At 37.8% G+C, this 26660-nt stretch overlaps 1 protein-coding gene across 1 annotated transcript in view; it reads left to right on the forward strand.

Annotated features, from left to right (window-relative positions):
- OVCH1 (ovochymase 1) overlaps nt 1-15966 on the forward strand; it is an 84637-nt gene extending 68671 nt beyond the window's left edge. The window contains exons 24-28 of the mRNA XM_021092126.1: nt 3275-3310; nt 4296-4520; nt 9497-9670; nt 12196-12460; nt 14310-15966. Coding sequence (XP_020947785.1) covers nt 3275-3310; nt 4296-4520; nt 9497-9670; nt 12196-12460; nt 14310-14415 — 806 coding nt within the window. The 3' untranslated portion in view covers nt 14416-15966. The remainder of the gene's footprint in view (nt 1-3274; nt 3311-4295; nt 4521-9496; nt 9671-12195; nt 12461-14309) is intronic.

Raw genomic sequence — 26660 nt, forward strand, 5'->3', positions numbered from 1 at the left:
AATGGTTTTAAACTGATGCCTGGCCATGTTTAAAGCACCAAGAATCAGCAATGAATAAGACAGTCACTACCCTAGAAGAGTCTACAGTCTAGTAGGGAGGATAGTTAATAATCTATAAACAAAGAAGGACAGCAAATGTTGTCACCCAGTTCTGCAAGGATTAACCCACTGCAGTCACTGACAGACAGTGTACTCTATGCTTTGGATAGAGGAAATTAAATTGATAACAGGATGCTCTGTGCTTAGGAAGGGCAGACCCCTTACATTGTTAGATGTATATCTCAGGAAGAATTTTAATAAGTGCAGATTTTTGCATCTTCCTATACATAGAAAAGCACTAAAATCATTAACTTAAGATCTCTGTTCTTTGTGACTAGCAGTAACCTTTTCTCAAGATGTGTTTAGCCAAATCACATTTAAAATGGCTTCTTCCCTAATTCTTTGGAACAGCTTTTTCGGAACTACTGACTGGCTATCTCCTGGGCTACAGTCCTCAGTAAGACCCCAAATGAAACTTGAACTCACAGCTCTTATGTTGTGCACTTTTTTTTTTTTCATCTTTTCTAGGGCCGTGCCTGCGGCATATGGAGGTTCCCAGGCTAGGGGTCTAATCGGAGCTGTAGCCGCCAGCCTACACCAAAGCCACAGCGATGTGGGATCTGAGCCCCGTCTGCAACCTGCACCACAGCTCATGGCTACGTCGGATCGTTAACCCACTGAGCAAGGGCAGGGATCGAACCCGCAACCTCACGGTTCCTAGTCGGATTCGTTAACCACTGAGCCACGACGGGAACTCCCTGCACTTTTCTTTCGGTTGACAAATCAAGTAATCATATAGGAAAATATACAGTGAGAAAAAAACAACTGTATTAAGTTTTGAAGGAGGGATCTTAGTTTGATAAGGGATGGGCATGGAATTCTAGGAAAACTTTAATTTCTTTGTTGTCTTATAGCAAAACCTCTTGGAATGTATTTTTACTCACTGTCTCCCCTTTTGCCCTCTCATTTTTCCTTGAATCCATTCCCATAAGGCTTTCTTTCTTACCATTCCCTGGAAGTTCTTGCCAAAGCTACCAATGAGTCCAGACCCAACAGTCACCTCTCTGTCCTCCTAAGAACTGCGTTTGGCACAGCTGAGCTCTTTTTCCTTCTGGAATCTCATTTGTCATGACCTCCAGGAAACTACTGTTTCTTGGCTCTCCTCTTACTTCACTAGTCTCCTTCAGAGTCTCTTGGCTGGTTGCTTCTCATTTTCTCTACCATTAAAATTTGAAGTGTCCCAAGACCCAGTCCTTGACTTTCTTTTCAAATTCTTTACCTATACTTACTCTTAAGTGGTATCACCCAATTCCTAGTTTTACTTTTTTATTTTTTAAATTATAGTTGATTTACAATGTTGTGTTAATTTCTGCTGTACAGCGAAGTGATTAAATACCATGTATACACAGATAATTCCCAAAGTATATCTCCAGTCCCAACTTCTTTTTAGAACTCCAGCACTGTGTCTATCTGCCTCTCTCTCCACTTGGCTATTTAATGAGCATCTCAAACTTAACATGACCAAAATTCAACTCTTGATTTCCTATCCCTGTCTCCAGATACTTCTCCATCAATCTTCTCCATCTCAGTAGATGGCAACTACATTTCACTAATTAATTTGTCAACCATTACCTTCGTCATCCTTGACTTTTCTTCTCACATCTCTCATGGATGTAGTTCATCTGTGAGCTTTCAGCAAAATTGATCTAGAATTGAACTACCTCTCAATAATTCCAACATACTGTTCTGATTCAAGCCTTCCTTTAGTCTATTTTACTCATAACAGCCAGAGTAATCATTTTAAAATGAATAATTCAGATTATGTTACTCCTCTGCTTATAATCTTTCAGTGTTTTCCCAACTCACTCTTAGTGAAAGTCCTTATAGTGATCTACAGGATATGATCTGGCTCTTGGTTACCTCCTTGACTACTTGTATGATTTTTTCCAGTCCTCCATCCATACCAGCCATGCCAGCCTTCCTTTCTGTCTTTGGCCACACCAAGCATGCACCATTGCTCTTATCTCCAAAACATACAACCATGCCTAGCAAATAGTCCATGCGCAATAGCTGTTTGACTGTCTAGCTGAGATAGATTAGTGAGTAGAGTGTAAGGAGGTAGCTCCTAATGTAATAAATGGGTAAGAAATACATCTGTTTTGCTTATGGGAATCCCTTTGGCTTAGAGTTAAAAAATGAGTAGGAGTCAACTCAGCAGACTATATATGAATTCAATTTCTGTTTTCAGATAAACTCAGAGAACCTTTAGTGCAGCCATTTTCCCAATGACAGCAGAAATGTAATAGATTTACCCATGTGTGAAGTTTAAGATCTGACTCATCATTCATATTCTTGAGATTAGAAATTAAAGTATATTAATAGAAATTGTCATGTCTATATGAATAAAAATAATAAAACCACTAAAATATATATGCAATATTTAGTAGTATGGGAAAAGAGTCACAATAAATTAAGTGGGGAAAGGTTATAATGATGTACATTGAAATACAACTTTTTAAATGTATATATCATCGCATAGGAAAAGGAAGGATTCACATTAAAATATGAGTATTGATTACTTATAGGATAGGACTACAAGAGATTTTTTTTGTTTTTGGTCTTTTGTCTTTTTTTCCAGGGCCACACCCTCAGCATATGGAGGTTCCCAGATTAGGGGTCTAATCAGAGCTATAGCTGTCAGCATACACCACAGCCACAGCAACGCCAGATCTGAGCTGTGTCTTCGACCTACACCACAGCTCATGACAATGCTAGATCCTTCACCCACTGAGTGAGGCCAGGGATCGGTTCGATCCCTCATGGTTTCTAGGCAACCTCGTGGTTTCTAGTCAGATTCATTTTTGCTGCATCACAGCAGAAACTCAGACTTTTTTTTGAGGTTCAAGATAGTGGTGCTTTATTTTACATTTTGCTTTTAAAATCTTTTGTTGATGTTTATGTGTAATGATTATCGGTATTCTCTAGTTTCTTAGATTTTTTTAAAATGATTTTTATTTTTTCCATCATGGCTGGTTTACAGTGTTCCGTCAATTGTCTACTGTACAGCAAGGTAACCCAGTCAGTCACACACACATACATACATTCTTTGACTACAAGAGACTTTTTATTTTCTTCTTTGAAATTTTCTACAACGTACATGTATCACAATCAAAAGAATAAAGCAATATAAAGTATTGAAATGGAAATATTGACCTTGAATATTCTCTTATTCTAGATTCCATGAGAGGAAAAATTAAAGTTACTGATAAAGGTAAGAGAATAAAGGAGGTAAGGAATCCATGAGCTTGGCTTTGTTTACCTAATATTATCAAAAGAGAGTAGGGAATATCCTTGCAGCTAGACAAGCATACTCTAGCTTTTGTCAAAAATGTTCAAGTGTTGTGTCCTTATTCTGTTTGCTTTACAGTGAAATATGAATTTATATTGATTTGCGTAGTATCTAACTTTAGGAGTAGTGGACACTTGAGGCAGATTAGGGAGTAGAGAGTGAGAAGGTAGGACCTTATCTGATTATTAGGTTAGAAACACATCTGTTTATCCCCCAAGTTTTTTAATTCCATTATTCATTGGCATTCTTTCCATTTGTTTTATGTATTTTGGATTATGTATATGTTTCCCTCTGTCTCTCTCTCTTCTGGGCCATTGCATAGTGAAACTAAAATTATAAGATTATTGATGAAGTAAATCAGTTTTTGGATGGCATTAATTTTAGGTTGGGTAATGCCTAGAGCTTTTGGAGTAAAAGCCCCAAATGTCAAGAATTCCTATTTTTTTGGTATAGTAGACCCTTTGCCCTTGTGAACCTTAATATCCTGGTTTCAACTATATGAGAGTGATCCACATTTCCCCTACTAAATAAATGATTGTAATTTGAATTATAGGCTGAATTTTATGGGTGTGTAATTTACTCAGGGATTTAGAAGATTATTGCTAAAAAGATGTGACAGAACTACATTGGAATGTAGATAAGGGTGATTTAAATGTTCACAGTTTATGAGTTAAGGTCAAAGAACTTGAGTGTGTCTTCTTTGGGAAGGCGTCAGTTTTTCAAACAAAAGTCATTTAAACCCTGTGTAAGCAGCTTTGAAAGCAAAGAAACAGTGATAGAACTTAATAAAATTACATTACAGTTGAGGTTTTAATGACCTAGTTGTAGGCATTAAAACCAGAGTCCAGAAGTAGTAACTCAGCTCTTTGATTATTGTATTAAATATTTTTTTTCTTTTTGCCTCAAGGATGTCCAGTATTGGATCTGATTCCAGTTAGTTCTGTTGAGATCACCTCTCCCAATTATCCTAACATTTATCCTAACATGCTGAACTGCACTTGGACTTTTTATTCCTTGTCAGGAAATAGAATGAAGGCAGTGATTAACGACTTTATAACAGAAGAATCTTGGAGCTGTAAATGGGATTACTTCAACATTTATGATGGACCAGATCAGCAATCAAGATTACTTGGTAAATTGAACTTTCTTAAATGTCCTGCATTGAGTGTCATTCTCTCAGCCTTTATATAATCATTTATAGGGAATCCATGACCTACATTTGCCTCAGGAATGATAACATTTATTGCCAGTGATTTTTCTATCAGATCCTTCTTCAGAATCTATAGTAGTCATTATTGAACAATGGGCTGAACATGAGACCACACTCACTGGATCTTGACCTTTAATTCCAGCTGTTCTTGATTTTAGTCCCATGATTCCTATCTCATTTTACCATTAGGGAGCACACTGATTTTGTTTTTCTCAGTAGGTCATATGTTTTAAGAGGTTCTAACTGTATTTGAAGGTAACTTTTAAAGAATTGGTTTACTTAGATTTCATCCTCACTGTAAACGTAGCTTTCTTTAGACCCAAGGGTAAATTATAAAAAGGCAAAGGACAATTATTTTAAATAATCCTTAGAGATTTATTGACCACATGGTGTCTTAAGTTTGGGCTTGAGATATCAATTGGAGAGTTACCAGCTTCTCATAAATTTCCTTGAGTTACCCTTTCTCTGACATCATCAATGTCCTCCATCGTTCTCATCAGTTTTGAAATATTCTAGTGTTAGCCATCATTCAAAACAAAGTAGAACAAGATATCTGTTGCTTCATTTCTCTGCTTCCATTTACAACAAAAACTCCCACTTTCTGAGAGGATGATGGATAAAATGGGATTTAATAGCCAAAAGGTCATGGAGTGATCAAACAATGATAGCAGGGAAATACTAATAGATTAGGATAAATAAGAAGTGGTGATTTAGAAAGTAGGAGGTTTGAAATCAAAATTTCAGCAATACCAAATGATTACAAAATTTCAGAGCAGTGCTGGTAAAAAATTATAAGATAAATAATTTCCCTTGTATGGTTAAATTTAGGATTGGCACTGAGCTGCCATTCTCTAGCTCAGTCTCACAGATCTTCATAATCAATGTCCAGTCTGTCTGACTTTTGTCCTTTCCATATTCATTATTAAATATCATCTTTGGTCATACATCAATTTTAAGGAACATTAACAAACTGGAACATATCCATGGAACATAATGACCAGGATGCTGAAGGGTGTGGACACCTGGGCATGTTTACCTTAGAGAGGAAAGAAGAAAGAAGGATCATAATTCTTCCTTTCAAATATTTATGGACTTCTCACTGAAGTTCTCAGGCCATGTATGAAACTTGTTTTGCTTATTCATATCTAATAGTTACTGAGCATTTACCATTGTTCAGGCATAGTCCTGAAAACATATAGCTCTTGATCTACTTTACAGTCATGTGGAGGTAGTTTACAATATCCTCATTTTAAATATAAGAAAGTCAAGTCACAAAACTATTTGGTAACTTATCCCCAGTGACTTAACTAATAGGTAGAGAAAGTGAGATTCAAGCCCAAGTACCGTGATTCAAACACTTGTATCCTTAGCCACTATGCTATGTGGCTGTCTTTACATTGACACCTTTTGATTCAACATGAGGAATTAGACCTGTTCCAAAAGAGAAAATGCTCATAAGCTCCATGTAATGCTTTCACAGCCAGCTATCATAGGCCCAGGAATATTTTATTTTATTTTTATTTTTAGGGCTGCACCTGTGGCATATGGAAGTTCCCAAGCAAAGGGTCAAATCTAAGCTGCATCTGCCAGCCTATGCCACAGCCACAGCAATGCCAGATCCTGGCATCTGTAACCAACACTGCAGCTTGAGGTAATGCCAGACCCTTAACCCTCTGAATGAGGTCATTGATCGAACCCAAATGAATCCTCATGGATACTGGTCAGGTTCTTAACTGGCTGAGTCACAACAGGAACTCCTGTCCAGGGATATTTTAGAAGGAACATGGTGTGAGATAAAAGATTGAACTAAATTATCTCTGAGATTCTTTTTTTTTTTTGTCTTTTTAGCACCACACCCACAGCATATGGAAGTTCCTAGTTTAGGGGTCAAATTGGAGCTGCAGCTGCTGTTCTATGCCACAGCCACAGCAACGCAGGATCTAGGCCATGTCTGTGACCTATACCACAGCTCACGGCAATGCCAGATCCTCAACCCACTGACCAAGGCCAGGGATCGAACCCACATCCTCATGGATACTAGTTGGGTTCATTACCACTGAGCCACCATGGGAACTCGACTAAAATTCTAAATTTAACCTAGTTCCTTGCTTCTTATTCAGCCACTCATCTTAGACCTATACATTTCATTAATGTGTTCTCTGTCTTTCATAGAAATACTGTTCTTGGTAGGACCAAGTATAGAACCACTTCCATACCATTAATATCTTCCCTTCAGGTTCACATTGTATAGTTATTTAATCAGCTGTGAAACTTCCTAGCCATGTAATTATCCACTTACATTTTATATCTGTTCACAGGGACATCATAAGGCACTTTATTAAGTGCTTCACTGAAATCAAGATTCATTAAGTTTATCTCATTCCTCCTAGTCACCATCTAATTAACTTTCCAGAAATTAAATTAGGTTAATTTAATATGACATGTTAAGGATCCCATGCTGGCTGGTCATGACCACTGATTTCCTTCTCCAAGTGTTCAAAAACCATCTGTCTAATAATTTGCTGTAATAATTTGCTGAGATTTATTTAACAAACACTTGGGAGTTCCCACTGTGGCACAGGCGCAGTAGGTTAAGGATCTGACATTGTCACAACAGAAGCTTGGATTGCTGCTGTGGCATGGGTTCAGTCCCTGGCTGGGGAGCTTTCACATGCCACAGGTGCAACCAAAAAAAAAAATAAATAAATAAACCACTTATAATGCTTCAAAATATACCTTCATAGAATGCCATGTGAGTGTTATTTTTATCTCCTTTAAGGAAATGAGAAAATTGATGCACAGATAGGTTAAATAACTTGCCCAAGGCCACATAGTTCATAAAAGGTAGAACTAGTCCAAACCAGTAGTTTAGCTATAGAACCTGAGCTTGTCAGGACCAAGCTACACTATTTCACTGATACAGGACATTGGAAATCCTCTAGCTTTTTTGTATTTTTCTGTCTCCTACCCATTACCAGTTCTGACTCCCACCAACCCTCAAATCTCCTTTTTGAAAAACAGAGTAATATTTTCCCATTTCTAGTATTTTAAAACTTCCAGAGTGTTTGTCACTTTACCCAGAATGCCTTTACTTGACATGATGCATCCCCAAAGCTCCCCACCACATCCAATTTGCCAAACAGATTCTTTGAAGATGAGAATGATATAGAGATGATCTAGTCCCCTGCTCCTCATCTTTCTCATATTTCTGAGATAATATGATCTTTAAGACCAGTCCATAGTGTGTCACTCTTTTGAGAGAATTTATTTATTTATTTATTTATTTTTTTGTCTTTTTTTTGTTGTTGTTGTTGTTGTTGTTATTGCTATTTCTTGGGCCGCTCCCGCGGCATATGGAGGTTCCCAGGCTAGGGGTAGAATCGGAGCTGTAGCCACCGGCCTACGCCAGAGCCACAGCAACGTGGGATCCGAGCCGTGTCTGCAACCTACACCACAGCTCACGGCAACGCCGGATTGTTAACCCACTGAGCAAGGGCAGGGACCAAACCCGCAACCTCATGGTTCCTAGTCGGATTCGTTAACCACTGCACCACGACGGGAACTCCTTGAGAGAATTTAAATTAGAGAATGTACAGCAAATGTCCCATCACTGTCAAGGTCACCTTTATGACAACTTTTGTGTTTCTTGTTTGTTTTTTTTTTTTTTTTTCTTTTCCTTTTATGATTACACCTGCAGCATATGGAACTTCAAACTAGGGGTCAAATTGGAACTGCAGCTGTGGTCTATACCACAGTCAAGGCAATGCTGGATCCGAACCAAATCTGCAAACTATGCCACAGTTTGTGGCAATGTCAGGTTCTTAACCCACTGAACAAAGCCAGGAATTGAACCCGAATCCTCACAAAGACAACATCAAGTTCTTAACCCGGTGAACCACAATGGGAAATCCCTGCATTTCTGAATTAGAAAAGGACCATTAGTCTGTATTTGGGTAGCCTGTGTGTCACAGTCAGTTTTGGCTGCTATAGCAAAAATACCATAGACTAGGTGGCTTAAATAACAAACCTTTATTTCTCACAGTTCTAAAGTCTGGAAGTCCAAGATTTGGTGTCTAGTAAGGGCTTGTTTCCTGTTCATAGTTATCTTCTTGCTATATCCTCACATGATGCAAAAAGGGGATTAGAGCGCCTCTGGGATCTCTTTGAAAAGGATTTATAAGTCTCCATTCTCATGACGATATCACCTCCCAAAAGCCTCACCTCCTAATGCCATCACATCAAGGATTAGGATTTCCACATAGGAAGTTTGGGGGCACACAAACATTTGGTCCATAACACTGTCCTGTTAGTTTTATTTCTCTGTCCATTTATCTTCATGGAAATGCCTCTTTTCCCATCCTTATGATGAAAGACTGCCATACAATTTTATATCATTTCCATATCAATTGCTAGCCCAGTCTTTTCACTCTGATCTTTTAAAAAGCTATACTCTTTCATTGTTGCCATCAAATCATGAATTTCATCCCATAGGTCTTGATCTTACATTACTGATAATCATTCCTTTGTCATATTTACAGGTTTTTTTCATTTTTTGTTTTTTTGTCCTTTTAGGGCCACACTCGCAGCATATGGAGGTTCCCAGGCTAGGCGTCTAATCGGAGCTGCCAGCCTACGCCACAGCCACAGCAACGCGAGATCTGAGGTGCGTCTGCAACCTACACCACAGCTCATGGCAATGCCAGATCCTTAACCCACTGAGCAAGGCCAGGGATGGAACCTGCAACCTCATGGTTCCTAGTCAGATTTGTTAACCACTGAGCCACGACGGGAACTCCCAACAGTTTGGAATTTATTGCCTCCTCTCTTCTCCCTCTTTTACGTATGTAATTACACAGGAAAATTCATATTTTAATTATTGAGTTTCTCTTTCTTTGCAGCTCACTTATGTGGCTCCAAGAAAGAATTTGTCTTGATATCCAGTGATGCTTACCTAACTGTGAATTTTAAGACTGATGAGTCTGTGGGAGAAAGAGGTTTTAGACTTATTTTGGAAGATGTGATTCAGAAGCAATCACAGAAAAGTGATTTTGGGACCCAGTTGCCTATCAATGGTAAGTAATTGTTAAAAAATATCTATTAATGCATGCCTTGCAGTGAGCTGTGGTGTAGGTTGCAGATGCGGCTTGGATCCCACGTTGCTGTGGCTCTGGCGTAGGCTGGCAGCTACAGCTCCGATTAGACCCCTAGCCTGGGAACCGCCATATGCTGCGGGAGCGGCCCAAGAAATGGCAAAAAGACAAAAAAACAAAACCAAAAACTATTAATGCAGGGACTGCATGTGCCTTAAAATAGAACCTGGAGGCGTTCCTGTCGCCAGTGCATAGTGGTTAACTAATCCAACTAGGAACCATGAGGTTGTGGGTTCGATCCCTGGCCTCAATCAATTGGTTAAGGATCCAGCATTGCCATGAGCTGTGGTGTAGGTCGAGAGGCGGCTCAGTTCCGAGTTCCTATGGTTCTGGCATAGGCCGGTGGCTACAGCTCTGATTGGACTCCTAGCCTGGGAACCTCCATATGCCACCAGTGCAGCCCTAGAAAAGACAAAAAGACAAAAAAAAAAAAAAAAAAAAAAATAGAGCCTGGAGACCCCTGGAGACCTTGCTCTAATATTAAAAACAGGATAACTTCATTTCAAACCATTCCTTAAGGCGTGAAATTTTGATCATTCCGATAGATCATGTGAGGTAATAAAGTTAATTGGGGTGTGTATATGGCTTTGTGTGTGTATGTTACTTTCATTTAAGAAATAATGATAAACATAAAATTCAGTGCTATTTAAAAGATTCAGTGGGGCCATTCAAGTTGAAACAAAGGTAGAGTTCAGTGCATTTCCTTGTCTCTGTTAACATCTCTCTTTTATTAAGTAACCACCTCCCCACCCCCGTGAAGAGCCCTCAAAAGGAATATTTTAGTCAAATTTCTGTATAAAATAGAAACAAATGTTCTGATTTTTTTTTATGCTTATCTGATCTACTCTTAAGCTAGAATTTCATCAGTTGTGCTTAAGACTAAAAAAACCTAATGAATCTGTTATTAGGCGAGTCTCTTGATGGAAGTGTAATTGTAGAAAAATTCAAACAATCCATGTGAACACAAAGGTCTTTTTGATGTCACTCTATCTTTCTTGGAATAGTACAATGAATGGGCTTTCCTTAAGAGTCCTTGAGTTGAGCTATAGACTTCTGAAACATATCGCCCTATAGGTGTGATTTTTAAATTTTTATTTTATTTTATTTTTTGGCTGCTCTGACTGCATGTGAAAATTCCCAGGCCAGGGGTCAAGACCAGGCTACTGTACCTGAGCTGCAGCAATGATAACACCGGATCCTTAAGCCACTGCACCACAAGGAAACACCTCTAGATGTGATTTTTAATTGTTAAAGGGATACTCACCTAACCGACTCTTCTCCTGTGTCTATTGCTTTTGTCTTTCCATTACTAAATCTCTAAACTGACACTTTATTCTCAAAGTAAAAATATTTAGTATTCCTCACTTCTTTTTTTAAAGTATTTTCAAAGTAAGTTGACTGCTAATAAAATATTGCTGTGATATATGTGTACAAACACCCCCAAAGCCTTAGCTACCACAGAAAATGTGGATTACAAATGCAATAAAAAGCATGCAGTAGTGCAATAAACCTTGATGCACTAGAAACATATTAGAACAATTACCTTTTGTATGTTTTCCCCTAAAATCTAGGATAATCTTAGTTTTGAAGAGTTTGCATATTTTTAGACTTATGTATGTAAATGGTAGAGAGTCCATGTTTTAGACATATCTGAAGAGAAAGTAGAAATGACTTTTGATGTAAGTATTGAATAAACAAACAAATCCACTATGCTAGGAACTTTTTGTTTAAGTAGATTTCTGATGTAAAAAAGAAATGTAGAAAAGAAAAGGAATCTGAAGAAAAGGATTTAACAAATGAGCATATCTTATCATTCTCAAATTACATGGCTATGGAGAAGCTTGATTTTCTTCACATTTGAGAAGATGCTTAAATGAATATCTTGTTTTTATTTTCTGGTAAATTTAAAATCTGAGAATGAAGTAAACATATTGCTAGAGATTTTCCTTATACTTTTACCTTTATATATATGCATTGCATTTTGAATACATGTAGCATAAAATATTTTGATGTGTCTAGATATCTTATATTGGTGTAACACAAATAATATCACAGAAAGAACAATCTCTAGTAATTTCATGCCTAAGTACAATGTTATTTTTTTAAAATTGATTTGTGTTTTGATTTATCTAAAGATGTATATACTTATGTTTAGTTAATTATTGATGTTTGCTCATTTAACAGTAATAGAAAGAGTTCCCTAGTGGCCTAGCAGTTAAGGATCCAGCATTGTCACTACTGTGGCAAGAGTTTATCCCTGGCCCAGGAACTTCCACATGCCACAGTCCTGGGAATAAAAAATAAAATAAAAAGCAATAGAAGATCACTCTCATCTCTTGCTAAGAAGCCTAGTTTTGAACTGAAAAAGAAATAAATATCTTTAGTCTGAGATTTTAATAGACTTTCATAAGTATTGATGTCTAATGTTTTCTTGTTACTTTTCTAAGGGATGACAGTAGAAAATACCAGAAGACAGCCTACCCAAGACAAATGTGGAATTCCGGTTGTTGACCCATTTCTTATGGAAGGCTCTGAGAGAAATACAGATATGCTGCTAGCCGAGCTTGGGGAGCCCAGGGTGGTCGGTGGCCATGCCGCCCCTTCAATGTCATGGCCCTGGCTGGTCAGTTTGCAGCACCAAGGACAGCACTACTGTGGCGGTGCACTGATTGGCAAACAGTGGGTCCTGACAGCCGCACACTGTAACTTTAGGTGTGTGTCCCAAGGCTGTGGAGGTGGGAGTGGTGAGAAGCTGTTTGAGGACCCACAGTGGCTATACTCCTTCTGATCTCCCCACAATACAAGAAACATTAAGCATCAGCTCCCAGAGTTATAGTCCCTAACTTGTAAATGAATGCCCAGATAAGGCTGATGCAACTTTCTGTGTTTCACTAATACACTTATTATGAATAGGTTTTAATTATAAAATCAACTTTCTGCTTCTAGGTGTGATTTAGTTAATAAGTAACTACAACACCTCCCCCCATCCACAAAATGAAGGGAATGATGTCTCAATATTTTGCATCAGTATCTTAACATGGTACTTAGAGCCCAGGAGCCCAGGAGTTGCTCAAACATGGATTCCTTTCCTTCTTCCTATCTTCTATGGGCTCATGCTCACTCTCAGAATAAATGTGTAAAGTTTCAAAGAATTTTAAAGATGTCTTTTTTTTTTTTTCTTTTTAGAGCTCTGCCTGCATCATATGGAAGTTCCCAGGCTAGGGGTTGAATTGGAACTGCAGCTGCTGGCCAACACCACAGTCTGTGACCTACACCAAAGCTTTTGGCAATGCTGGATCCTTAACCCACTGACCTAGGCCGAGGATCAAACCCACATCCTCATTAATACTATGTCAGGTTCTTAACCGACTGAGCCACAGTGGGAACTCCCTAAGGAATGTCCTTTAAAAGAACCATTTTTCCTTTATTTTTATCTGACTCTTGGTCTCAGTGTGATATGGAGATATCTGAAAACTCCTCCCTCAAAGGAATCTTAACTTTGCCATTTTTAATATTATCTCCCAGAAGTAGTGAGATAGTTGACATTGTTGCATAATGTCCCATAGTTAAATGAGTAGATGTTGACATTTTCAGTGTCTCCAAAATTGGTGTGGTAATAAAAGCATCTGCTCAAATAATATGGTGAGCAGGAAACGTCAATGAACCAAAAACTCAATTTCTTTACCATCCCCTGACTCTTAGTTTTGATAAGTCACAAGAAGGAATCCTTATTAGGCAGATTTCAGATGTTCATGTGCTTAACATTACCTGAGTTTGCTGTAAATGAAATATTAGAATCTTAATTCTGAATTTTGATTTTACAAGTTATGTCTGGGGTTCTCGTTCTCTCTCTCTCTCTCTCTCTCTTTTTTTTTTTTTTTTTTTTTTAACAGTGGCACCTGCAGCATATGGAAATTCCCAGGCTAGGAGCTAAATTGAAGCTGCAGCAGTTGGTTTAGGCCACAGTCATGGCAACACCAGATCTGAGTCACCTCTGTGACCTATGCTTCGGTTTGCAGCAATGTCAGATCCTTAACCCACTAAGCGAGGCTGGGGATCAAACCTGCATCCTCATGGAAATTAGTTCGGGTTCTTAACATGCTGAGCTGCAACTGGAATTCTGAATTCTTCATTTTTAATGGACATGCCAGATTTAATGCGTGTAGTCCTTAGATAGATACTTCTTTGAAAAACACTGTATTTGGAAGTAGAGTAACTATAACTTTCAGAATAGTTTCAGTGACCATTATATCAGTACCTTGTATAACATATAATACTATGATTAAAATATATAAAAACATTACCTTGAGACATCATGAATCTTAATTGTTAAAAAATACGAAATTATTTTACTTGCTGTTATGAAGGCAAGAGAGTAGATACTTTAAATTTTTTCTCAAGGATCAGATTAATGAGACACCCAAAGTTTCTAAGAATTCAAGATAATAAAGGTTTTAGTGCGGATTAGAAACATTAAAGAATATATTTTTAGTAATTTTGAAAAATGATGGCCTTATTAAAAGTAGTATCTTTTTCTCCCACTTTCTTTTCTTATGACAAGTACTATCACAGATAACCTGGTAATAGGAAGACATTACTTGTGGAACATAGGAAATAGTGATTTGATACCAGTGAAAGCTGTGTACACTCATCCTGGCTTCACATAGTTTCCTCCCAACAATGATCTGTCTTTGTTACATCTGGAAAAGCCTGTTCAACTAGGTCTGTATGAATAACTCTTCCATATTTTGAACTTTTGCCATGTAGTTTTTACCTTCCATCTTGCTTAGAAGTGCTGTTTGTACTTTTGAAGTTAAATGATTTTTTTTTCTTCGTAGGTGCTTTGTCTAAAAGCTGAAGTATATGCATAAACATTTTACTTTTTGTGTGTATTTCATTGATGCAGATATAGAGAAGATTTCAAAGAAATGTATTTTTAACTTTGTTCTGTATATCCTTCTGACCCTTTTATGGTCTAACCCAAATACTTAGAACATTAGTTCAAACTGTCAGATGTTCAATTTTTTGTACCTGCATAACTTAGTAAAATCTTTTTTTTTTTTAATATTGACTTAAGCCAAAGATAAGCCAAAGTTAAGAGTTGTCAGCCCTGGCTCTGTCACAAAACAGCCACATGATCTTGGACAGGTTGTGTAACTTCTCTGTACCTCAGCTTTATCATTTATAGAAAGAGAATGACAGTAACCCACCTACCCACTTAGCACAGGTGAGCATTCAGGGGGACGGTGTATTGGAGGAAATTTAACTAAGACCTGTGGTTAGTCCCCACTTTACATCCTTGCCTTTCCATGGAACCATAGGGTTATGGGATGGTTTTCCTGCTTTGCTCAGACTTTCTCCTGTGTTTCTGCTTATAGCCTCACCTCCCTTTCTATGTCTTTTCAATACATCTGACCTACAAACCCCCAGTCATGGTTCAATCTATCCTTTGCTTTTTAAACTTTTATAACTGAGTTGGGGAGAGCATTTAGAACAATGTTTTCTAACCTGACTGTGCCTTATCATCCTTTGAGTTGCTTTAAAAACAAAACAAAAACTGGAGACCAGGATGCATTTGGGAACAGTTAATTACAATCTCAGGAGTGAAGACCTGACCCTAGTGGTTTTTTTTTTTTTCTCCTCACCCTGCTTTTAAAATTTATTTTTAGTTAAACTTTTTATAATAAGATACTTGTAGATTTTCATGCAGCTGTACGAACTGATACAGAGACATTAAAGTATTTCTTAGCTAGTTTTCACCAATGGTAACATCTTGCAGGACTATAGATATAGAACAAGATATAAAACATTTCTGTCACACAGGGATCTGTATTGTGGCCCTTTAATAGGCACACCCATTTCTTTCCTTCTAACCCCACCCAGATTTCAGTCAACCAGAGATCTGTTTTCTGTTTCTAAAATTTTGTTAGTTCAAGGAGTGTTATATAAATGGAATATATAGTATGTAAACTTTGGAGATTGACTCTTTTTTCTCAGTATAACACCCCAGAGTTGATTCATGTGATGCATGTTAACAACAGTGCATTCCTTTAATTTATTTAAAAATGTAAATGCAAAAAAAACCCACGTTTTTCTCCCTTTTAAAAATTGAAGTTAATACTAGTTTTGGGAGTACAGCATAGGGATTAAATATTTTTACAGATTATACTCCATTAAAAGCTATTGTGTGAGTTCCCATCATGGCTCAGCAGCAATGAACCCAGCTAGGATCCTTGAGGATATGGGTTTGATCTCTGGCCTCAGCCAGTCTGGGATCTGACACTGCTGTGAGCTGTGGTGTAGGTTGCACATGTGGCTCCAATCCCGATCCCGCGTTGCTGTGGCTGCGGCTTAGGCTGGCAGCTGTAGCTCCAATTGGACCCCTAGCCAGGGAACTTCTATATGCTGTAGGTGCGGGCCTAGGAAGCAAACTAATTAATTAATTAGTTAAAAGCTATTGCAAGAAAATGGCTGTAATTCCCTGTGTTGTACAATACATCCTTTTTGCTTTTCTATTTTCTATTCATAATAGTTTGTATCTCTTCATCTCATACCCCTAATTTGCCCCTCCCTTCTTCCCTCTCCCCTTTAGTAACCATGGATTTGTTTTCTCTATTTGTGAATCTCTTTGTTTTGTATAAACATTCCTTTGTATTACTTTTTAGATTCAACATGTAAGTGATATGTAGTATTTGTCTTTCTCTGTTTAACTTAATTCATTAAGAACTTCTTTTAATAGCTGAGTAGTATTCATGGTGTGAACAATTCAACCACTCGTAAACTGTTTAAGCATTCATTTGTTGAAGAACATCTAACTGGTTTCTAGATTTTAGATATGACAAATAAAAGCTCCCATGGACACTCATGCAAAAGTTTTTGTGTAAACAAAATTGAACAGTAATGAGTTTTCATTTTTATAGAATAAACACCCAAGTGTACAATTGCTGGGTCTTATGGTAAATGCATGTTTAGTTTTATTCGAAACTGCTGAACTATTTTTTCCAAGTTATTGTACCATTTTACATCCCACCAGCAAAGTGTGTGGTCTGTTTTCTCTGCATCCTCATCAGCATTTGCTACTGTCATATATATATATATATATGTATATATAATTTTAGCCATTCTGATAGATGTGTAGTGATGTCTTATTTATTTATTTATTTATTTAATTTTTGCTTTTTAGGGCCTCACCCACAGCATATGGAGGTTCCCAGTCTAGGGGTTGAATCAGAGCTACAGCTGCTGGCCTACGCCACAGCCACAGCAACACGGGATCCAAGCCACATGTGTAACCTACACCACAGCTTACATCAAACCCACATCCTCATGGGTACCGGTCAGATTCGTTTCCACTGTGCCACAATGGGAACTCCTTGTAATTTTAATTTGCATCTCCCTAATGGCCAATGATATGGCCAGTAGCTTCTCTCTCATCTTTTTTTTATGGGGTCTTTCACAAAGTAAAGGCTTTAATTTTAATAAAGTCCAATTTCCCCATTTTCCTTTTATGGATTATGCTCTGGGCGTCAAATCTAAGAACCTTCACCTAGGGTTAGACAAGCTACTGGCAGGGAGAAAATATCTGCAAACCACACATCTGACAAAGGAAAATCTAGAATATATAGAGAATTCTCAAACTCCACAAAAAGAAAAACAATCCAATTAGAAAATAAGCAAAAGATATAAGGCATTTCACTGAGGAGGTTATTAAAAATGACAACTAGATACATAAAGAGATTCTCCATGTCATTAGCCATTAGGGAGATCCAAATTAAAATTACAAGGAGTTCAGAAATCAGTTGCATTTATGTATACTAACAATGAAATATTAGAAAAGGAATATAATACCATTTAAAATTGCACCCCCCAAAATTAAATACCTAGAGGTAAATCTGATTAAGGAGGTGAAAGACTTTTATGCTGAGAACTATAAAACATGATCAAGGAAATTAAAGAGGATTCAAAGGAATGGAAAAATATTCCATGCTTCTGGATTGGAAGAATTAATATTGTAAAAAGTCAATACCATGGTTTCTAGATTTTAGATATGACAAAAGTTCCCATGGACACTCATGCAAAGGTTCTTGTGTAAACAAAATTGAACAGTAATGAGTTTTCATTTCTATAGAATAAACACTCAAGTGTGCAATTGCTAGGTCTTATGGTAATGGCTTGTTGGACTGGCTACATATGGAAGTTCTCAGGTTAGGGGCTGAATCAGAGCTGCAGCTGCAGATCTATGCCACAGCATGTAGCAATGCTGGATCCTTAACCCACTGAGCAAGGTCAGGGATGGAACCTGCATCCTCACAAACACTAGTAAGGTTCCTAACCCAATGAGCCATAGTGGAAATTCCCATGTTTTGAATTATTTAATAAAAGAATGCTTCATAATGCATAAGCAAGGCACGGAAAAACTGTGAGAGGAAAATCCACCTAGCCTCACACCTGTTGGGAGCAAATGATTTCATTTCTTCATGGTATAAACTTACTTAACAAAGGAAACCATAAAAAAACCCAAAAAGACAACTTACAGAATGGAAGAAAATAGTTTCAAATGATGCAACTGACAAGGGCTTAATCTCTAAAATATATAAACAACTTATACAATACAGCAAGATGCCAACAACCCAATGGAAAAATGGGCAAAAGACCTGAATAGACATTTCTTCAAAGAAGAAACACAGATGGCCAACAAGCACATGAAAAAAAGCTCAACATCACTGATTGTTAGAGAAATCCAAATCAAAACTACTATGAGGTACCACCTCACAACAGTCCAAACGGCCATCATTAACAAGTCAACAAAGAATAAATGTTGGAGAGGGTGTGGAGAAAAGGGAACTCTCCTACACTGTTGGTGGGAATGTAAGCTGGTACAACCACTATGGAAAGCAGTATGGAGGTACCTCAGAAAACTAAATATAGAACTACCATATGATCCAGCAATCCCACTCTTGGGCATATATACAGACCAAACTTTCATTGAAAAAGATACATGCACATGTATGTTCATTGCGGCACTATTCGCAATAGCCAGGACATGGAAACAACCTAAATGTCCATCGACAGATGAATGGATTAAGAAGAGGTGGTATGTACACACAATGGAATACTACTCAGCCATAAAAAGAACAAAAGAAAGCCATTTGCATAAACATGGATGGAACTAGAAACTCTCATACTAAATGAAGTCAGTCAGAAAGAGAAAGCCAAATACAATATGATCTCACCTATATCTGGAATCTAATAAACACCACAAATGAACCTTTCCACAGATGAGAAACTCATGGACTTGGAGAACAGACCTGTGGTTGCCAAGGGGGAGGGGGAGGGAGTGGGATGGACTGGGAGTCTGGGGTTAATAGATGCAAACTATTGCATTTGGAGTGGATAAGCAAATGAGATCCTGCTGTATAGCACAGGGAACTATATCTAGTCACTTTCGATGGAACATGATGGAGGATAATATGAGAAAAAAAAATATATGTATGATATATATGACTGGGTCACTTTGCTGTACAGTAGAAATTGACAGAACACTAAATCAACTATAATGGAAAAAAATCAATAAGATTTTTTCTGTAATTTTATTGAGATAGCAGTAAAAATAAAGAACATATTGTTATGTATCATCTATGATAGCAAATATGTGGAAGGATTTATGTATGTATAGGTCTTGATGAAAATGAAGCAAAACAATCTGGGAAAATGGGAAAACAAACACGGGAGCACTGCATTCAGTGTGTGTGTGTGTAGCCTATATACACATAGACTCACAAACCCACAATATTTATGTATATACAAATTTTGGTGATAAAAAATGTGAATGTTTAAATGTATAATGTATCAATATATTTTATAATATACTTGTGAATATAGAATTAGATATAAAAGTACTTATTAGCTGTAGAAATATTTTAAAAGTGTAAATTGCTACAAATTTTTTATTTTCCCCATTCCCCTTGTAATGTAGCTGAAGAAGATCATCATGTTCTTCTCCACCCTCATCACAAATTCAATAAGGTGATGTCCTAAAGGCACCTGCACAGAAAGGCAGATGTATTTTAAAAAGTGGTTATGGATGAGAAGCCAAAAGCCCAACATCACAATGTAGGGCATATGTTTCCCTTGTCTCGGGAGGATATGGACATGTCTGGAGCAAAGTGGTAACATGTTCACTGGGATGATCCACTCTGAGTAATTCATACAGGGAACCTTCTGGAAGACATTAAATTGCAGGGCTAGAAAGGGTCAGGTCAAAGTAGATATTTCTAGAGCCATCATTGAGAAACAAACAGTATAGACAATGCTACTATGAATCCCAAGGATTAATTGATATTTGACTTTTTCTCATTCTTTCAATTAGGAGAGTTTGTATCTTCAATCTGCTTGCCAGGGAAAGATGAAAAAATAAATTTACTTTCCAAATGTATGACTGCTGGGTGGGGAAAAACTGAACCACATGGTAAGTATCTTTAATACCATTTCTAAGATTACCACGTCTAACAAGTATAGGTGTATTCTGATTTGTTTACTCCTTTTCAATTTTTTCTGTATTTTTAATAGGAATGATAGTGGGAAATTTTTTTTCATAATGGATATAAAGTTGACTGCTTGAGTTTCAGGCCATCATATTTATTAATACAAGTTCATTGAGTCTAGTTTATTGAGACTTATCAACATTTATGTTAGAGAATATCGACAGTGTTACCTAATAAATATTTGCGTGTATCACTTCTATGTATTTACTCCCCAATTGCACTTGAGTGCATACACTCAACACACACAATTGTTTTCACAGCAGTGTAGATGTTGCTATTGTGAAAGCTCATATTTGAAGATATGTGAGCCTCAGAGCTGTGAGGCATTTTTTTGAAATGATTGTCTGGTATAAAGGTAAATGGGTAGCTATGATATCACTTATATGTGGAAGCTAAAATCTGACACAAACGAACTTAGCTATGAAACAGACTCACAGACATAGAGAATAGACTCATGGTTTTCCAGGGGGTCGGCGTGGGGGTTGGAGTGGGTTGGACTGAGAGTTTGGGATTAGCAGATGCAAACTATTATATGTAGGATGGATAAACAATGTTCTACTGTACAGCACAGGGAACTATATTCAATGTTCTGTAATAAACCATAATGGAAAAGAATATAAAAAGAATATATATGTGTGTGTGTATTTCATATATGAATATATCCATATATTACTGTACACTGGAAACATAACATTGTAAATCAACTATACCTCAATGATAAAAAAAGGTAAGTGGGTAGAAAGATTATTTGAAAATAACTAGGCCATATGAAAATCAAACCCATGACTCTGGTCTCATCTCCACCCTATTCTGCAACTGAGTTAATGTTACAAATATCCAACAAACTAAAGAGTTAGAATACAACATTAGTTGTCAGCCTCCAGTCAGTGCCAGCCCTTAAGCAGAATGTCTGTTCAGTAGAAGTCAAAAGAATGAGGACACCATGAAACCAATGGAATGAAGTATAGGCTTCCTATATAAAAAATGAATTATATTGTTTGCTTTATCAACAGCTAATTTGGGTATAAACTTTGTCTTTTTTTCATAAAGTGATATTTATATCTTCTGAGGACTATGCTAAAGACAGAAGAACCCACATAAAATGTTTTTTCTTGTTGCTATTGTATAAGCCACTGTGGAGTGATGATATTAGGTTTTTGTTTTGTTTTTAACAAATCACTTACCAGCATCATGACAGCAGTAAAAGGAAAGAACTGGAGTGGATTTAACCTTTGGAGTCTGTCTCTAGGGCTGTTTTTGTTTTATCCTAATAGCATTTGCCTATGTGTTTCCTACTAGAAGATGAATTTTCTAAAACTGTGCAGCAGGCAGAGGTACCACTGATCAGTAGTGCATCTTGTCGAAGCTACTGGGGACTGGATGTTAAAAACACCAATTTGTGCGGAGGAGCTGCAGGATCATCATCATGTATGGTAATTAAGGACCACACTGATGTGTGCAGGAGTTTTCTTCTCAGCATGTCTCATGAATGGGTGTTGGCTGACCATAAAGAGTACGGATGTATTGCAGTTTTAAAATAAGAAGTGGGAGGAATAGTAAGTTCATTAAGTTGATGTTCTGTGATTGCCAATTTGAAATTTGAATGGCTTCAATTCTCAAAAGGAGTTACTCATTCCTTTGCTAGATTCCTTTGCTGTGTGAAATTGGTGATTTTCAGCTGTCTTTGACCGGTAAACAATGATGATTTCTTCTGGTTCGACCTCATGGCTGAATTAGGTAGCTCAAACTACCCACTTCCAGTAGCACTGAAAGTATAAAAATGTTTTTGTGTCACTCAAACCATCATTTAGTCATCTATATTTGTTAGATGCTTGAAACTTTCTGCATGGCACAGTCCAGTGTCAGTATACAAGGAATGTATGCTAACTGGATCTTTCAGTGTCACCTTGAAAGTATATATTTTGATCTGATTCAGAGATCTGTAATGCCAGCCAACGATTTCAGTGGCCCTAGGTCCCTGTGGTGTTGTGAGCAAACATCAGAGATGAGAGAATCACTTATTGTCTGTCACCCTCTGGAGTTGGAGTTAGCCTCAGCTATGAATCATGTGGCCAGGAGAATGAACTTGTCTTTTTGCTGGTTGCAGGGAGATTCCGGAGGACCACTGCAGTGCTCTCAGGATGGGCAGTACAAGCTCATCGGTATTGTGAGCTGGGGCAGCAGTAACTGCCATCCCTCCGCACCAACGGTCTTCACCAGGATTTCTGCCTACAGAGACTGGATCACATCTGTCACTGGAGGAGAAGTGTGATCACTGAAAGAACAGCATGGCAGAACTGTGTTGCTAAGTGGGAAAGGAAACACAGAATAGCCTACCTGAAGATGTGTGTCTCTTGTCATTGCTACCAAACTCTATGTCACTTTCCATAACCCTTGTCATTGAGGAGCTTGGTTTTGGTGTGTATATACATTCAATATTAAACATCGGTCACAGACAGTTAATGTTGGTTCATGACTACTAGGGACTTATGGTCTGAAATATCATGAAATTCATATCGAGTGTACCATGTGTATGTCATATTTGAATACCGTCATGGACACGTTTAGTATTTATAATTTGGTATACATTAGAAGATAATGAAGGGAAAGGTTATTCAGTCTCAATAATTCTTTTTTTTTTCCTCTTTTTCTTAGAGCCACTCCCATGGCATATGAAAATTCTCAGGCTAGGGGTCGAATTGGAGCTATAGCTGCCGGCCTACACTCAGTCACAGCAATGCAGGATCTGAGCTGTGTCTTCAACCTACACCACAGCTCATGGCAACTCGGGTTCCCCAAGCCACTGAGGGAGGCCAGGGAGCAGACCCGAATTCTCATGGATACTAATCGGATTTGTTTCTGCTGTGCCATTGAAGGGAACTATTTTTTTCTTTTTTTTTTTGGCCTTGCCCTGCAGCATGCAGAATTTCCTGAGCCAGGGATGAACTCTCACCATAGCAGCGACCAGAGTGGCAGTAGTGACATTGTCAAATCCTTAGCTCACTGCACCACAAGGGAACTCCCAATTTAGACAATTCTTAACTTTACTCACATAGAACTACTGGGCAGATAGGTAGGGATGATTCCTATAAATGTCACAAGTTCAATGAGCAATAGACATTTAAGAAACTATTTATTAGGCTTATCACTTGATTTTTAAATTTTTAGATAACATTTTAGAATATTTTAATTGTTTACAAAACATTTATCTGAACCTCAGCTGACCAACACCCTCATCTCTGAGCTGTAGCCAGACATTAAGGAGTAAGAAACTGAGGAAGGCCCCTGAGCCAGGAAACTTAATGCCAAAGCCCATCATAGAGTTATATAATATTGAATGAGAAAGAGCCTGAGGCAGCTTTCATTTTTCTTATTTTCCACCAACATTTATCATTTGGTTTCCAAGATTAGAGCATTGGAAAGGTAGGATAGTTGAACTTTTGGGTTAAGTACTGTGTAACCTACTCAAAGAGCAACTCATAAAGAAGTAACAAAAAACAAATAGGTTTTTTTTTTTTCTTTCTCTGACTCCCTTTATCTCATCCACTTGTCCCCGCCCCATTCTTTTTCTCTTTCAGTCTCTCCTTCTTTTGCAAGTACTACGTGTAGGGGAAAGTGTTATAAATATTCTATAAATATCCTAGTATTTACTAGAAATCTCTTAGATGAATATTGGTCTAAACTACTTTCATTGATTTAAATTATACCCTTTGATAGGGAATCTGAGTAAACTCAAAGATGAGGAGTAAGGATTCTCTAATTATTTTTTTAAATTTTATGTATTTTATTGGACATTGGAAGATAGGTGAATTGTCATGGTTGCTTCCATGTTTTGGCTATTGTAAATAGTGCTGCAGTGAACATTGGTGTGCATGTATCTTTTTGAATTGTGGTTTTCCTGGGTATACATGCCTAGGAGTGGAATTTCTGGATTGCATAGTCGTTCTATATTTAGTTTCTTAAGGAACCTTCAAACTGTCCTCCATAGTGGTTGCCCCAATTTACATTCCCACTAGCAATATAGAAGGGTTCCCTTTTTTCCACACCCTCTCCAGAACTTATTGTTTGTAGACTTTTTGATGTTGGACATTCTGACTGTTATGAGGTAATACCTCACTGTAGTTTTGACTTGCATTTCTCTAATAGTGATATTGAGCATATTTTCATGTGCCTGCTGCCCATCCTTATATCTTCTTTGGAGAAATGTCTGTTTAGATCTTCTGCCCATTTTTAAATTTTTTTTAATATAAAGCTCCATGAGATGTTTGTATATTTGGGAGATTAATCACTCGTTGCCTCATTTACAAAGATTTTCCTCATTTGCAAAGATTTTCTCCCATTCTGTGTGTTGTCTTTTCATTTTATTTGTGGTTTCCTTTTCTGTGCAAAAGCTTTTAAGTTTAATTAGGTCCCATAGGTTTACTTTTGTTTTTATTTGTCATTATTGTAGGAGGTGGATCAAACAAGATGTTGCTGCGATTTATGACAAAGAATGTTCTGCCTAGGAGTTCCCATCATGGCGCAGCGGTTAACGAATCCGACTAGGAACCATGAGGTTGCGGGTTCGGTCCCTGCCCTTGCTCAGTGGGTTAACAATCCGGCGTTGCCGTGAGCTGTGGTGTAGGTTGCAGACGCGGCTCGGATCCCGAGTTGCTGTGGCTCTGGCGTAGGCCGGTGGCTACAGCTCCGATTCAACCCCTAGCCTGGGAATCTCCATATGCCGCGGGAGCGGCCCAAGAAATAGCAACAACAACAACAACAACAACAACAAAAAAAAAAAGAATGTTCTGCCTATATTTTCCTCTAGGAGTTTTAGAGTATCTGGTCTTACATTTAGGTCTTAAATCCATTTTGAGTTTACTTTTGTGTATGGTGTTAGAGAATGTTCTAATTTCATTCTTTTACATGCCGTTGTCCAGTTTTCCCAGAACCACATACTGATGAAACTGTGTCTTCCGCATTGTATGTTTTGCCTCCTTTGTCATAGATTAGTTGACCATAGATGCTTAGGTTTATTTCCAGGCTTTCTATCCTGTTTCACTGATCTACATTTCAGTTTTAGGATTTTCTAATTCTTATGCTGATTTGTTTTGTGCCATTTTTACCATCTCATTGAATGGGTCTCATCTTTTTAATCAGATGACATTCCAGTGGGTTAAAGTCTTAGGCCTGTCTCAAGCTTTTTGCTTCATGGTATGGTCTGTAGGTGGTTTATTTGGTGCTGGCACAATCTCTGACCCTTCTGATCTGGAGGTGACACTTCTCAGCTCTACCAGCAAAGGATGTGGGATTAGCATTCCCTGTACTATTTAAATAAGCTGCTTCACTTTCCTATGAGCATCAGAGTCTTTTGGTGCTCTATTTTCAGCTTCAGGTGGTGGTAAATTTTTTTTTTTTTCCTTTTTGGCTACCCCTCGGCATATGGAGTTCCCAGTCCAGGGATCAGATCAGAGCTATAGCTGCGGCAATACTAGATCCTTAAACCTACTGTGCCCAGCCGGGAATCAAACCTGAGTCCTGGCGCTACAGAGATGCTGACAATCCAGTTGCGTCACAGTGGGAACTACCAATTGGCAGTAATTTTTAAATTTGTCTGTATTTAATTTTTTCCCTATTGAATAGGACTGGTGTTAGACTGTTTTACTTGTCCTTCCTCTAGTTGAAAGCCAGTTTAACTCAGGAGGGACATAAGCTTTATTTCTTAACATTGTTTCTTCTTCCAAGAACTTTTTTTTTTCTTTTCAAGGTCAAGCTCTATGTGTAGCAGATTATCATCAATTATATAAATTGATATCATATGGAAGAGTTACATAATCAATATTAAAGAAATTAGAGACCTAGTAACCTAAGTTTTCACTTGTGTATACTTAAAAAATGTCCTTCTTGGAGTTCCTGCTGTGGCTCAGGGGGCTAAGAACCTGACATTGTCTTTGTGAGAATGAGGATTCAATCCCTGGCCTCTCTCAGTGGGTTAAGGATCCAGGATTGCTGCAAGCTGCAGTGTAGTTTACAGATGCAGCTCAGATCTGGTGTTTTTGTGGCTGTGGCGTAGGTCAGCAGCTGCAGCTCCGATTCTGCCCCTAGCCTGGGTACAGCCATAAACAGAAGAAAAAAAAATGTCCTTCTCGAGTACTGTGTGGCAAGTCGAGGCACCTTGAAAGAAGAAGTTTCCCTCATCTTTAGTATCTCATTCTAGTGGAGAAGAATGGTATGCAAAGATAATTACTATTCAGCATGCTTGGAAGCTGGCAGCCTAGGAGAAAAAAACCAATTCTTTCTGGCGAGATGGATGGAGGTTTTGCAGAATATTTGAGATGAATTTTAAAGCTCAAGTAAAGTTTTGTCAGTTTAATAAACAATCAACAACT

This window comes from Sus scrofa, chromosome 5 (assembly GCF_000003025.6).
Source record: "Sus scrofa isolate TJ Tabasco breed Duroc chromosome 5, Sscrofa11.1, whole genome shotgun sequence".
NCBI classification, from domain to species: domain Eukaryota; kingdom Metazoa; phylum Chordata; class Mammalia; order Artiodactyla; family Suidae; genus Sus; species Sus scrofa.